The 14,875-nt window shown below is 48.5% G+C and overlaps 1 protein-coding gene across 3 annotated transcripts in view; it reads right to left on the reverse strand.

Moving 5' to 3' along the window:
- Window positions 1–822: 822 nt before the first annotated feature.
- The window catches only part of CFAP221 (cilia and flagella associated protein 221), a 71,947-nt gene continuing 57,894 nt past the window's right edge, over window positions 823–14,875 (reverse strand). For 2 of the 3 annotated variants that reach the window (XM_058664394.1, XM_058664396.1), the window contains 4 exons: window positions 14,042–14,139; window positions 6,073–6,165; window positions 2,143–2,238; window positions 823–1,077 (listed from right to left, as the gene is read on the reverse strand). In XM_058664394.1, the coding sequence (XP_058520377.1) occupies window positions 969–1,077; window positions 2,143–2,238; window positions 6,073–6,165; window positions 14,042–14,139 (396 nt within the window). In that variant the 3' untranslated portion in view covers window positions 823–968. Of the gene's footprint in view, window positions 1,078–2,142; window positions 2,239–6,072; window positions 6,166–14,041; window positions 14,166–14,875 lie in introns of those variants that run through there. The other variant, XM_058664395.1, reaches the window with a different exon arrangement.

The following is a 14,875-nucleotide window of genomic DNA, read 5'->3' on the forward strand; positions in this document are numbered from 1 at the left end:
AGTCTGGGGTGCACATCAGGGACTCCAGGCTGGGCTTTCCAAAGTGCAGCTGCATGGAGCCAGGCCAGCTTGGGTAGGCTTGAGTGGTCCTTGGCATCCTAGGCTATTTCCTGGCCAGGCCCCATTGTGTCTCATCCACATAAGCGTCGTAGCCGTGGCCAGGGTCAGGGTATTCAGAGTGACTCTATCCAGCTTCCTTCTTGTCTAAAGAAAGACCCTGCTCCCTCCAGTCCAGGCCAAGATGCTGCCATGTGTGGACCCTTTAGTATTGAAAAGATAATTCTTCAGGATGAACAGGCTCAGGTGCACATGCCAGTCCATCCTCTCTCCTCCCCACCCCCAGGGACATGGTGCTTTTGGGCTGTGCCCCAGGCATGGCTGTCAGCCTGGTGCTACCGGGGATGGCAGCTATGGTCTCCTGTGGGCTTCGCAGGCAGTGTTCAACAAGACTCCTGGCCATTGGCACACACCAGCCACATGCCCCTGGAGAAAGGACCATTTTACAGTTGTCTGCAGACTACTCTGCCAGCTTTCAGTGTCAGCTGCTTAGAGAGCTGATATCCTCGGCAGTGCTGCTTTTCCTGGAGTAGCACCAATGCCAAGGTCAGTTATGTCCATCCTGTCCCCCTAGGCATATGTCCCCCAACTCCCCAAAGATCTCCCCACCCCTGCCTCTGGAAACAAGTGTCTAAGTCTCTTACCAAAGATTCTCTGGCCTTGCTCATGAAAGTTCTGTCCCAGCCCTAAACCTTGCACAGAGAAGCTTCTGCCACTCCATCACACTCATGACATATTTTTTTAAAAAGTCACAGTTACAATAAAACTATGTATGAATCATTCGCATATCTTTCTTTTTGCTTTTTTCCTCTAGAAACTTTAATTGTGAAAGTCCCTGGGATATAAAGGGACCCAGAGGACTGCTGTGACTGCAGTTAAGCAATTGCAGGGAGCTGACCTGTTGGCAGCTGTCACTCCAGAATCAGGTACGTGTTGAGGGCTTTGCTCCGTAGAGTCCTCATCTCCTCCAGCACCTTCTCTCCCAGCTTCTCTGTGGGCAGGGCTTGCTCTTTCATGTCTCTGAGTGGCAAAGGACAGAGGAACAGAAGGAGGGGCTGAATAAACCACGCTGGCTGGGGAGGGTGCTGTGGCAAAGTGGGTAAAATCGGTACCTACAATGCCAATATCCCATATGGGTGCTGGTTTAAGTCCCAGTTCCTTCACTTCCAATCTAGCTTCCTGCTAATGTGCCTGGGAAGCAATAGGTAGATGGCCCAAGCTCTTGGTCCCTGCCACCCACATGGGAGACCACATGGTGTTACTTTAGCCTGGTCTAGCGCCGGCTGTTGTGGCCACTTGGGGAAGGGAACCAGAGGACAGTAAGTCTCTCTCTCTGACTTTGAGATAAATACGTAAATAAACCTCTATAAACAAAATACGCAAGTCACCCACTGATGCCCAAGTCTGCCAGTGAAAGCTGGAGGGATGCACTTCCTAAATACCTACAACTGAGTGAAGCCAGGCAGTTGGCACTACACCCAGATCTTCCACATGGGTGGCAGGGGCCCAACCACTTGGGCCATTCATCTGCTTCTTCCCAAGATGAATGAGCAACATTGGAGGCCAAACAGCCAGGGTTGAAACTGGCATTTCTATATGGGTCACGGGCATCCCAATAGGCCACTATGCCTGCCCCTTTATTCTTCATCATTTTCTGGATTTTTTAAATCAAAGGGCATTTTTTAAAGGGAAGAGAGCAAAATTAGGATAGTCGGTTATTTATACTAGAAAAGTATTCCTTAAAGCCAAAAAATGGGGCTTGCTTGGTGAGTGAGTGAGCCCCCAATGTGGTGACAAAGGATAAAGCTTTTTCTTTTCTTATTTTTCTTTGACATTTCATCCAATCCTGACACCTGCAAGAAGCTCAATCAGGTACTGACAAGAACAAGCACATGATGAATGATGAACCAAGAGAACGACTGGTCCCGTGTGCATGGGTGGGGTCCCTGGGCAGACGCACACGTGTAGGTACAGGAAGCATCAGACTGCATCTCTTTCCCACTGGAGAGTGTTAGAAGCAGACCATGTGGGATTTACTTGAGCCCTGGGCTGCCTCTTAAGAAAGCACAAGGATGGGACACCTACTTCTCCTTCTTGACGTCCTTGGGGTCCAGCAAAGGGAATTCGGCTTGGATCATTTCCGGAGTCAGCATGATCTCAATGTGGCGTTCGCAGAGTTCACTGAAAAAAAAATGCAAGAAGTTTAGTGGGAGCCACTTTCTTTCCTACTGCAAAAACTAGGACGAAACTCCACGGGCATTTGAGGAGTTACGCAAGTCAACATGAGTTCTGTCTACTTTTGCAAAGTCTGCATTCAAAGAAGTACAAGAGTGATAAATTGCCTTCCCTCCAGCAGTGGTAGGGACAGTTATTTATAACCGAGGAGAAGTGATTTAAAAAATAAAACAGGGTTACTGAGCTCATATTCAGGTACACAGTGACCGTTTACCAATACTGACCGTATCCTGGGCTATAGGGAAAGTCCCACACTAGTTCTAAAGCCAGAGATCACTCAGGGTATATCCTTCAGCCAAAATGAGAGTAGGAGCAAAATCAATAGCAAAGAATAACAGAATGAAGCATTTTTTTGTGAAGATTTGTTTATTTTACTTGGAATTCAGAGTTACAGAGAGAGAAGCAGAAACACACACAGAGAGATATCTTCCATTTGCTGGTTCACTCCTCAAAGGGTCACAAAGGCTCAAGCTTGGCTGAGCCGAAGCCAGGAGCCAGGAGCCAGGAGCTTCCTTTGGGTCTCCCACATAGGTGCATCTCATTCATGAGATGATGGTGCCACAGGTGGAGGATTAGTAGTTATGCCACCATGCCAGCCACAAAGCAATGGATTTCTAAATAATCTCTGGAGAAAAAAAATGAAAGGCTCTAGGTTTTTTTTTAATCGTTCTGTAGATTTTTACTATAACAGGGGTCACCAAGGGTCCTGTGAGATCTCTGTTATGATACTTAGCGGTGCTGTAGTGGTGCGAAAGGAATCACAGATGATATGGCAATAAATGCAAGTGGCTGCATCAGTGAAATTTTCTTTATATACACAAGTGACAGGCCAGACTCGGCTGGTGGTCACCTGCGTGTGGCCTGGAGCTTTGCTGGCTGGCTGGTAGCTGAAGCTGGGTCAATGCTTTTTGGGGTCTCAGAGTGTAGGGGGCTGGAGGGTAAGTGTGGAGGACATGGATGTACTTTGCTAAGAGTCTCGAGCTAGTAAGTCTTCCTGTGTGCTAACATCCTATTCACAAAGGCCACACCAGGAATCAGGAGCTTCTTCCACATGCGTGGCAGGGGTCCAACAAGTTGGCCCATCCTTCACTGCTTTCCTACGTATGTCAGCAGGGAGCTGGATGGGAAGTGGAGCAGCCGGGGCTCGAACCCGCACTCCAACACAAGCTTAACCTTGCTGCGCCACTGCCTTGCCACACACATCTGACCGCAGCTGTCTGTGCAAGGCTCAAACAAGGAGGATACGCTTCTGAGATGGACAGAGGCACAAAGCTTCAGAGGCTGAAGCGAAGCTGATGGTTCCTTGTGTCTTGATATTAACGCTATCATCGCATCAGCATTGGCTTCCCGTCTTTAGCTCTGACAACTCATTGTATGGTGACTGCTTCCATAGTGTAGATGATGAAACTGAATTGCAATAGCGTGCACATCATTGTTGGGTGGAGGGGTGTCAGTTGGCTGTATTTTAATTTCCATTGCAGGTCCTCCTTTCCACCCTCCTGGCAGGCTGGGCCAGATAGACTTGTTCGGGGGAACCTGAAGTCCAGGCATTGTTGCAGGTAGCAGATGGGAGTGGAAGGCACTTCCTTTTCCCGTCAGCACTCCAACCTCAAGAAGCTCGTGCAACCGTGCATAGCAGTGGGTCTTAGAAGATCTGGGCATCCTATGTTTCACATAGTTGGGGTTTCACTGATGGATCACGTGCACTCTGAAATGTGCTAACAGACTGGATAGGAGGAAGCGATTGAAACAGTGAGGGACAAGACTGATCATGGCGTATCTTCAAGCCTGGAAGATGCTGTGCCTGTTGTAGACCATTTCCAGTGAGTACAGACCCAGCTGAAGGTGCTGCTTAGAATGTGGATGGACTGAAAACAGGAGCATTTGCAAACAACAAGGCTGGCAGTGCAAGCAGAAGGGAGGCTGTCAGAAGACAGATCTCCCCATGACCTTGACCAACCTGGCTCTTGTTTGCCATTCTTGGGCAGAAAGTATCAACTGCCAGGCTCTTCTGGGCTAACTGTGGGATCCTTCCCCACACATGCTCTGCCATCGCTGTCTTCAAGCCCTGCCAGATGTAAATCAAAGGGACGGCCTGGCCTTGGATCATGAGCTTCCAAACCCAGCAGCCAATAGCCACCTCTTTTCCTCCAAGCACAGCTTGTCCAAGTCATCTCTTTGTGGTATCAGAAGGTTGAATGGCACAGTAGAGATTTGGTTTTCCAAGGTCATTACTAATGGTCCCTGAGACCTTGCTATGTGTCAGGTGCCTGGCTACACACTTATACCTGGATTCCCTCATTTGTTTTTCACAGTCACCTGTGAGATGCATCCAGGGTTTATTCTATTTTAGAAGTGAGGATATGGAAGTGCTGGAAAGTGACACCACTTGCCCAAAGTACACTGAGGGTGAATGGAGGGGAGGGTGTGAACTCACAGCTTGTACCCCTTACCACTAAACTGCACAATATCTTGAGTTCTCCGTACTCATGTTCATGAGATAAAACTTTTTTTTTTTAAAGAGTTATTTGACAGGCAGAGCATCAGAGAGAGACAGACAGAATTTTTCATTTGCTGGCTCACTCCCCAAATAGTTGCAACAGCAAGGAGTGGGCCAGGCTGAAGCCAGGAACCAGGATCTCATCTAGGTCTCCCATATGGGTACAGGGACCCAAGCACTTGGCCCATCCTTTACTGCTTTCCCTGGCACAGTAACAGGGAGCTGGATTAGAAGTGGAGCTGCCTGCCATGGCTTGAACCATTGCTGATACGGGATGCTGGTGGTGTTGCAAGTGGCAGCTTAACTTGTGCCACAATATGAGCCCATGAGCTTATATTTCAATTCTTTTTTTAAATTACATTTTTTAAAAATTTTAGGATTTTAATTGTATTTTTTTTATCAGAAAGTCAGATATACAGAGAGGAGAAGAGACAGAGAAAAAAGATCTTCCATCTGCTGATTTACTCCCCAAGCAGTTGCAAGGGCCGGAGCTGAGTCAGTCCAAAGTGAGGGGACAGGAGCCTCTTCCAGGTCTCTGTCCTGGATGCAGGGTTCCAAGGCTTTGGGCTATCCTTGACTGCTTTCTCGGGCCACATCCAGGGAGCTAGATGGGAAGCAGGGTCATTGAGACACGAACCGGCACCCAAATAGGATTCAGGCATGTGCAAGATGAGAACTTCAGGCACTAGGCTACCGCACCAGGTCCGTTTCGTTTCTTTTTTTTTTTTTAAACTAGATTTACTTACTTGAAAGGCAGAATTTATGAAGAGAGGGAGTGATACATAGAAGTCTTCCATCTGCTGGTTCACTCCCCAGATGGCCACAATGGCCAAGACTGGGTCAGGCTGAAGCCTTATCCAGATCTCCCATGTGGGAGAGCGTTTAGGCCATCTTCCGCCGCTGCTTTCCCAGACACATAAGCAGGGAACTGGATCAGGACTGGAATTGGGACCCATATGGGACACTGGCTGTGCAGGTAGTGACTCTACCTGCAGTGCCACAATGCTGGTCCCACCTTTTTTTATATCTGTCCAAACTCCCCCCAAAATGTCCGCATGATCATTGATATCTTCCAACCCTGTCAGTGCCACTTAGAGCTCCCTTCCCTTGAGCTCCTGGGGGCCCCTAAAGGAAGCAGACATCAGCCCTGGAGGTTGCCCACTCTCTATCTGGTGTTGAAGCAGGGGCTGGTACGGCTGTGTGGCAGGTGTCACACATATTACACATTGCATGTTACCGGAAAACATATTATAGCAGAGGAGCAAAGGCTAGGGTTCTACCGTTCTTCGGCCTCTAGTCTGTCTTCTTCTGGTAAGGCATCCAGCGGGGTGGGCACGTCCACAGGGAGCATCACCGAATTCAAGGCATCAGAGCTGTGGGGAGAATCACACAGGTAGCAAAGTGTTGGCAGTCATCTTTGCAGCCTGGAGATCATTATAGCATTTTCTTTTCTTTTTTTAATTATGAGAAAGAGAGAGAGAAAGACTGATCGAATGCCTACAACAGGTGGGGCCAAATCCAGAAACCAGGGGCTCTATCCCAGGTCTCCCATGTGTGTGGCAGTGATCCAGGCTACCAGAGCCATCTTGTCTGTCTTCCCAGGGTCTGCCTGGGCAGGAGCTGGAGCTGGGACTTGAATCCAGGCCCTTTGGGGTATGGGCATCTAGACCACTAGGTCCATTGCCCACCCTGGTATAACTCCCCAAAACATTCCTATGCTGCTGTAGGTGAAGAGCTGTGGCTCCGTCCTCCCTTGCTCCTGACGCCCCCCTCTAGCTTCCAGAGAGGCAAGGGCAGAGGCAGGAGAATGATGTCCAATAGGGTCTTATTCTGGAGTGCACAATAAGAACTTCTCAGTTGGGAGAGCCCATGGTTGTATTTTCTGGATGGGAAGGGGAGGTGCTTTAAGTAATCAGATCTTGGTTCTTAGTTATTTCCTCCCTGCATTTACACTCTTCTTGGCCACTCTGTTCAGCTTCAAAACTTCCTTCCCATCCCTGAATATATTGTTTACTTTTCTCATGCTGGAACTTACTAAGATAGGGGGAAATATTATTGTAAAGGCTAGCCCTGTCTGAAAATGGAATGAATATTGCTTTTCTGGTCTCCATTGCTTCCTTAAAAGCCTTTCAAATGATATTAAAAGGATAAAAGATGAGCTATGCAACAGCAAAGAGGACAAGGCCATCAGAGGATAACAATTTCCAACAAGACTACGGGAGAGATTTCTAGAAGCTTGGAAGATAAATTGCTGTGTCATGCTAACAAGTAAAGGATGACAAGCTGGGGCTAACATGGAGAGAGTTGGCCTTTCTATTTGGGTTCTTCTGCTTGTTCACACTCAGGGTCTTTTTTTTTTTTAAAGATTTATTTTGTTTTTATTTGAAAAACAGAATTGCAGAGGAGGGTGTGGCTGATTGAGAGACAGAAAGAGAAGAGAAGAGAAGAGAAGAGAAGAGAAGAGAAGAGAAGAGAAGAGAACTTTCATCTATTGATTCACAAATGGCCACAATGCTTAGAGCTGAGCAAGCCAAAGCCAGGAGCCAGGAGCTTCTTCTGGGTCCCCTACGTGGGGGCAGGCGACCAAGGCTTTCAGCCATTCTGCTGCTTTCCCAGAGAGTAAGATCAGAGGGGGAGCAGTCTACAACATGAACCAGTGCTCATATGGGAAGCTGGAGTCGCAGAAGGCGTAGTCTACTATGCCACAACACTGGCCTGGACATGCAGGATTTTTGAGCTAAGTCTCACCCTTGTTCTTGTGCGAAAAAGCACCTGTTGAGGGCTTGCATTGTAGCGTAGTGGGCTTAGCTACCACTTGCTGCATTGGCACCACACAGGAATGCCAGTTGGAGTCCCAGCTCCTCCATGTCTAATCTCGCTCCCTGCTAATACACCTGGGAAGGCAGTGGAAGACAGCCCAAGTGCTTGGGTCCCTGCCACTCAGATAGGAGACCCGGAGGGAGCTTCAGGCTCCTGGCTTCAGCCTGGTTCACTCCTCACTATTGCAGCCATTTGGGGGAGTGAACCTGTGGGTGAAACCTCTCTCTCTAACTCTGCCTTTCTAATAAACAAATCTCTCAAAAATGCACCTGTTGGTCAGTTATGGAGGTTGACTGAAAAGAACTCTGGCATCACGGTGTTTACGGATGGAAGGGAATCTGAGGAACACAGGGAACTGAGGCAGGCTGATAAAAGGAGACACAATTGAGTAAAAATAAACAAAACCAATAGAGAAAAGCATATCTAGAGTGTCATAGTTCATAGAAGGGAAAATAAGAAAAATCCACTGATTCTGCTAAGACCTCCACAGCAAGGTACATGATCAATTCAAGCTGGTTGCTTGCAATAGTGGATGGGAAAAAAGGCTGTGAACAAGTTGGGTGAGAAAGATGCTTCCCCACGTCTGTCATTTTGCGTAGTTGAGTTTGGGGAACTAGTGTTTGAAACAGTCAAAAGATGAAATCAATAAGACAGAAAAATAGAAGTCAGACACTGAATTCAAATGGAAAAATTTTTGCCTGAAATCCATGCTCACACCAAATGGAAAACAAGTAGAAACACAGAGAGTGGGAGCAAGAAGGAGGGATAGAAAGAAGAGAAGGAGGGAGGGAGAAAAGAAGAAAGAGAAAGAATACCAGTAACTTGTAAATACAGTATTTTTTTTAAAAAAAGATGTATTTCTTTTTATTGGAAAGTCACATTTACAAAGAGGAGGAGAGACAGAGAGAAAGACTTTCCGTTTGTTGGTTCACTCCCCAAGTGGCCACAACGGCCAGAGCTGAGCCAATCCAAAGCCAGCAGCCAGGAGCTTCTTCTAGGTCTCCCACACAGGTGCAGAGTCCTAAGGCTTTGGGCCGTCTTCAACTGCTTTCCCAGGCCACAAGCAGGGAGCTGGATGGGAAGCAGAGCAGCTGAGATAGAAACCAGCACCCATATGGGATCCTGGCATGTGCAAGGTGAGATCTTTAGCCACTAGGTTACCATGCCTGGCCCTGCAGTATTTTATATTCCCAGTCCTGAAATGGAACCCCTGTTCAAGTGTCCTTAAAACCAAGGGTAGTACCGGGACCCAGCTTCCCACACTTAGCCCAAGCATCTTTTTTTTCTGTCCTTCTGGATCAAAAGGAGCTTGCTGAACTGAAGGAGTGATACAGTTGGCCCTACGGGGCTCTAAACATTAGACTCAAGGACTCATTTGCTTTTGACTAGATAAAACCTGCTTGGCCAGTGCTATCCAGAGGGGTTTGTGTAAGGGAATTCCAGGTGTGGGGCAGAAGGTAATTGCCACCTGCATGTAAACCCATCCCTCCCAAGACCAACTGGAGTCCACCTGGCCATCCTAAAAAAAATCCCTAAAGAGTATGGCATCACTGACCAATGAAAGGGCGATCACAAGCAGCCAAGCAGGCACTTGGACATGAGCTGACGATGGACCACTCAGCACCAACTTCAGCCTATAAGAACCTTCACCCCTTCTGCTTGGGGAGCTCTGGGATCCAGAGCTGGCCACCCAGCTCCTTGCTCTGCACCTTGTAATACACACATAGTTTCTTCCACCTCCCACAAGCCAGTGATTTTTTTTTTTCATTCTGGGCAAGCAGATTCAGATTTGGGGGTTCTACAGGAAACCCCTCCAGCTAGTTTTTGGTAGAGAGGGTGGTTCTGCACTAGTTCTGGCTAGGAGAGGAGTCCAGGGAGAACTTCAAGTAAATGTGTTTCTTGGGTTTGTGGCCTACAGTGTCTGTGGATGAAGCAATTCTGACAAGACTTTCAATGTGTAATAAAACTGAGTAAGTCGCTATGTTGGAGCCAGTACACTCCCAGTGGAAAACAGGAGGTACAAGAGGACATACTGAGTGGAAAGCAAGCAGTGGGGCTGTAGCTCTGCGTGGATTAACTGCTGCTAGAATATGCATGTGGAGAAGTGTGCTTATGTGTGTGTGTGTGTATATACACAGGCATGTAGGGATCTTTGCATGTAGGCAGGTGTGTGTGTGTGTGTGTGTGTGTGTGCGCGCACCTGTGTGGGCCTCCTGATTTGACTGCTGAGGAGGCCAAGAACAAAGACACTCCAATAGCAATGGGCACATCCAGCACTCAGATTATGGTCTTTAATAATCCCACTCACCACAAAAACAGGTTCTGGAGTGAACCCTTCTTGCTTAACTCATGATGGGGAACGTAGGCTCACCCTGAGAAATCCTACGAATCTATAGAGTGCATGGGATCAGGGCTGGGGCAGTGGCCTGGAGTGCGGGGGTGGGAATTTCTGCCAAGAAGAAGGACTGAGAAGCCGGAAGGTGGGCCCTCTCCGGAGAAGAGATGTCTGTGCAGACTAAACAGGGATAGCCAAGAGCTGCTCCCCATATGAGCTCAGCCAATTCTAAATCCCGAGACCAGATTCTTCCTGCTTTTCACATCTTCTTTGGAAATGGAAGTGGTGATGATAGCAGATGGTGGTTGGGCAAAATTTTTTTTCTTTTTGCTTGTTTTCTTGTTATTATTTAAATACTTATGCTCATTTTAGTTGAAAAGCAGAGCAATGGCCAGACAGGGATATTCTATGTATTATTGTCTCTTTGAACACCCTTAATAGCAGGAGTAGGGGAGATGGGAGTTGGGGGTGAGGAAGGTGGGTGGGGGGAGGGCTTAGCCATGCTAAATCCAGGAAACTAGAACTCCATCTGGGTTCTCCCGCATGGGTGGCAGGGACCCAAGAGCTTCAGCCATCACCTGATGCCCCCAGGAGTGCATATCCTCAGGTAGCTGGATTGGAAGGAGAGGTAGGACTCGAATCAAGCCCCGTGCTACAGGGTGCAGTGGCCCATGGAACTACTTAAGTACTGCACCAAATACCTTCCTCCCTTAACAAAACTGACAACCTAAGTGAAAGTCTCCAACATTTTCCACTGATCCATAAAAATCCTAAAGTTTGGGAACTGCTGGACTAGATATAGTCTTCCTTTTTTTAAGAAATTGCTTCTTATGATCTGGTGGAGTAGGAAGCCAGATCTCACTGTAAGCCTCCTATGTGTGTGTGGCAGGCACCCAGTTACCTGAGCTGTTACCACTGCCCCCAAGCACCTGCATGAACAGCCATCAGGAGTGGGGTGAGGTGTCAAACCCAAGTACTGGGACACAGGAGGCAGGCTTTTGAACTGCCAGGCCAAATCCCCACCCCTAAGCAGCTCCCTGCAGTGCAGCTAACTCATTTTCTAGAAGCCCACAGACACCCAACCAATGATCTTGCTGTACTGAAGAGAGTAAAATGCTGAGCTGCTTCAATGCCGTTTGAAGACCAAGAAGACTTGGAACAATCACTGAAGCCTGGGTGGTGTGGCTTTACTGCAAAGAGCTCTTGGGGCCAACAGATGTAAGCGGGAACCTCGGAGGGAACAGGAACTCATTCAACAGGCTGGGAAGTGAACACATTGTGACTGGGTTTGTAGGCACATGCTAGGGACTGAACTCCTGTGCTCTCCCTAGTCCTGATCCCATTATGGATATGTTGGGAGGGGTAGAGCTTTGTGGAGGTGGTCAGGCAGTGAGGGAGGAGCTCTCTTGAAAGGCATGAGTGCACTCATGTAGGAAAGAGGCTCAGAAGAATGCCTTCCTCTTCCTATCACGAGAAGACACTGAGAAAAGCTGGGGATGTCAAGGTTGGGGTCACTGACATCCTGAAGTGTCAGTCATAAGTATGCATTTTTTGGAAGACACGTGATCCGCGGCCTATTGTTCCAAGTGAAGACAGGACTTTCACAGAGGGCAAAGCCATTATCATCCTGGCACTGTGTGTAGTAATAGCCACACATGGCCTGGAATGGGACCTGCAGTGGGCTTGGCATCCTCCCTGTGGCTCTTGAGTTGCGAATCAGTCCCACAGAGCCTACAGGGGCAGGGGCAGGTGCAGGAAGTGCCAACTCAGGTGTTGGGAGGTGGTTCTTGGTTCCTGTAGAATCCACGGTATCTGGAGCCCAGGAGAGTTGCATGTTCATCCATGGCTCACTGCAAACACAGCCTGGGAGATGGGTGCCAGGCCCCTGCTTCGGAAAGCATGCAGAGGGTTGTCTTTCTTTTCAGCCCTCATGTCCCATCATGATGCCCTAAGCCCATCCAGTCTCGCATGACGAAGTTTATCAATGACTTGGGGCCATGTTGAAGTGTCCTGTCTCTATGCACACCATGTTGGGGGGCGGGGGCGTGAGGCCAGAAACCTCATTTGGTCATTTTGCTACAATCCTCACTGCAGCCTAGGGAGGACCCCATTGCCCACCCCTCTCCCCACAAACCCCATGCTTGCCAGGAAGCCACTGCTTAGGGAGTTGTAGCAGTAAATGACTTGCCCCAGGGCAGAGTGGTGCCCATGGGGTCGTGCAGCCACCTCTGAAGCTACAACTTTTACAATGCTGTTGGCTTTGGCAGCTTCAAATTTTATGCTAAGACAAAGAATACAGAGGATGAAGCCGGGTGAACAAGGCATACATGAATTCCCAGGAAAGAGGCGGATACACTCAAGGGCTTATCATGTTCCAAATCCTACGCTGTGTGATTTTTTTCTTAAATATTTGAGGAATCATGAGACAGAAAGAAGAGAGAAACACCCCTCTCTCTAATCTGTCTGTCCTTCTATCTAAAGATCTCACCTGCGGCTTCATTCCCTAAATGCCTGTGACAGAGTGGCACGCAGCCAAGAATAGCTTCACTGGGGTCTTCACTGCTAGGCAAAATGTTAGGTGCTTTTTTTTTTTTTTTTAAGATTCACTTATTTGTTTGAAAGGCAGAGGGAGAGAGTGAAGAGAGGGAGAGACAGAGAGGAAGAGAGAGATAGAGAGCACAACAGAGATCTTTCGTCTGCTGTTTTATTCCCCCAAAGGCTACAAAGCCCAGATCTGGGCCAGTGTGAAGCTAGGAGCCAGGAACTCTATCGGTCTTCCATGTGGATGGCAGGGGTCCAAGCACTTGGGCCAGCCTCTGCTGCTATTCCAGCTGCATTAGTGGGGAGTTGGATTGGAAGTGGGATAGCAGGGACTCTAACTGGGGCTACTATATGGGATTTTGGCATCACGGATGACGGCTTAACCCATTGCTGCATGATACTGGCTCTACTGGGTGCTTTTCTATCTCTTGCTAACCTCTAAGCCAAGGATGGTGGCAGAGAAACACTAAGCAAATGACCCACAGGGAATGTGAACAGAGAAGATTCTGGAAGGAGGCTGCACGTGGCCTCATTTAGGGGGCATTTTTCCTGCTGGAGATGAAGGTCCTGTGGTCCCAAGATGGAAGCTGACTGTCTCACCCACCACCTGGGGAGAGGCAGGTGGGCAGTGAGTGTGTCTGGGGTATTGCTTGTACTCCTACTCCAGTCAAACGCCATGCCTGCGTCGTACAACCTGTCCAGTCCCCAGTGACTGGTGAACAGGCAGACAGGTGATGAAGGAGCTCAGCTCAGCCTCATCCTGGGCCATGAGATTTGAACTCAAAGTGACAGCCCATGATAATCGGGGTGGAACACTGCTCATGTTTGCCCACTTGTCATTTCACTTGCCCTCAGCTTGGTCTGAGCAGGAAGAGGAACCCTTGGAACTAGATGTGGAGGGCGTGAAAGGCTAATCTTTGGAAATTCACAAAGTTTAAAAACTGACGATGAGTATTTCAGTGGAATCATGCTGATCGGTCATCGACTTTCCCTGGAGCACTGTCAATGAGCCATGTAATTATTTTTTGGAAAAACCATTTTCATTGAGGTAAATTCAGAATAGCAAAATCCATGATTGTATTCTCTGATGGGTAAACTTCCCTCATGCTTTTGTTGATATTTTTTTGGAAAAAAAAAAAAAAAGAAAATTTATATTGATAGGTAGGTAGAGAGAAAGAGAGGGAGAGACTGTCTTCCATTTACTAGTTCACTCCCCAAGTGCCTGCAACAGTCAGAGCTGGGCCAGGCTGAAGCCAGGAGCTCAGAACTCAATCCACGTCTCCCACATGGCTGGCAGGAACCCAACTACTTGAATCATCACTGGCTACCTCCTAGAATATGCAGTAACAGGAAGATGGGATGTAATGTGGAGCTGGGTCTTAAACCCACAGTCCAATACGGAATGTGGGCATTCTACTCAGGAGCTTAACTATTAGACCAGACACCTGTCCCTCCCTCACACTTTCCATGTTTGATCTGATGTGCTGTTGGCAATGGTTTTTTGGAAATCATGGCTTCAGTGAGCTGCCACAGACAGACAAGCTGCAACTCACCTCTGAGTCATCTCCAGCCTAGATCCATCCTGCAGGGAGGGGAGCACCAGCAGTGGGGACTGGAACTTCTTCCAGTGCATGACTCCAGGGATGATGTCCTGTAAGGGAAGCCAGCACAAAGGCACTGCATGCGAGGACATTGTCAAGGTTGGGAACGATTCCCAGTGTCAGTCACACGGCTCATTTCTCAGTCCTGAAAGGTGAGCTTCAAAATGTATAATCTCATTGGGCTCGAGTGAATTCTCTGTAAAACCAAAGGCTCTTTACTCATGCAAACCAATGGTAGACAAAGGAGTAGCAGTGTTGTTGCTGTTTGCTTCATCACACAGGTGACAGGTGTCTTGGAAGGCAGGTGTGGCCCTGCAGCACTGTGGCTGCTGTGCCAGTGTGTCCTCATAGTAGGGATAGGTGGTTTGTGGGATGGTCTCCCAGGAAGGGAGAACTAAGTGTGTGAGTGCAGGAGCGTCAGCAGGCCTCATGCTGTCAGGGGACACTAGCTGGAAAGGGTGTGGAAGAGGGGCGAGGAGGGACAGGCCCCCTGAGGACCCTGGGGGGCAAAGGTCAATAAACTTGGAGTCCCTCCTGCAAGCAGCAGGAACCCATCTGGGGTTTGAAGTAGGAAACCGCACGATCAGATTTGTGTGGGAAGACAAAAGTGACTTGGAATAGCCAGGTCAGGCTCATCCCCGTGGCTGGAAGAAGGAATTCTTCAGAGCCACTTCCTTACTGTGAGCATTTGTCACCTTGTCCCCTTGTCCACACTGCTGGACCACAAAGGCAGGAGATCCGATCATGGGGCCAGGAACACCATATGGTGGCCTTCCCGGGGCTAGA

The sequence above is a fragment of the Ochotona princeps genome, chromosome 5 (assembly GCF_030435755.1).
Source record: "Ochotona princeps isolate mOchPri1 chromosome 5, mOchPri1.hap1, whole genome shotgun sequence".
In the NCBI taxonomy this organism is placed as follows: domain Eukaryota; kingdom Metazoa; phylum Chordata; class Mammalia; order Lagomorpha; family Ochotonidae; genus Ochotona; species Ochotona princeps.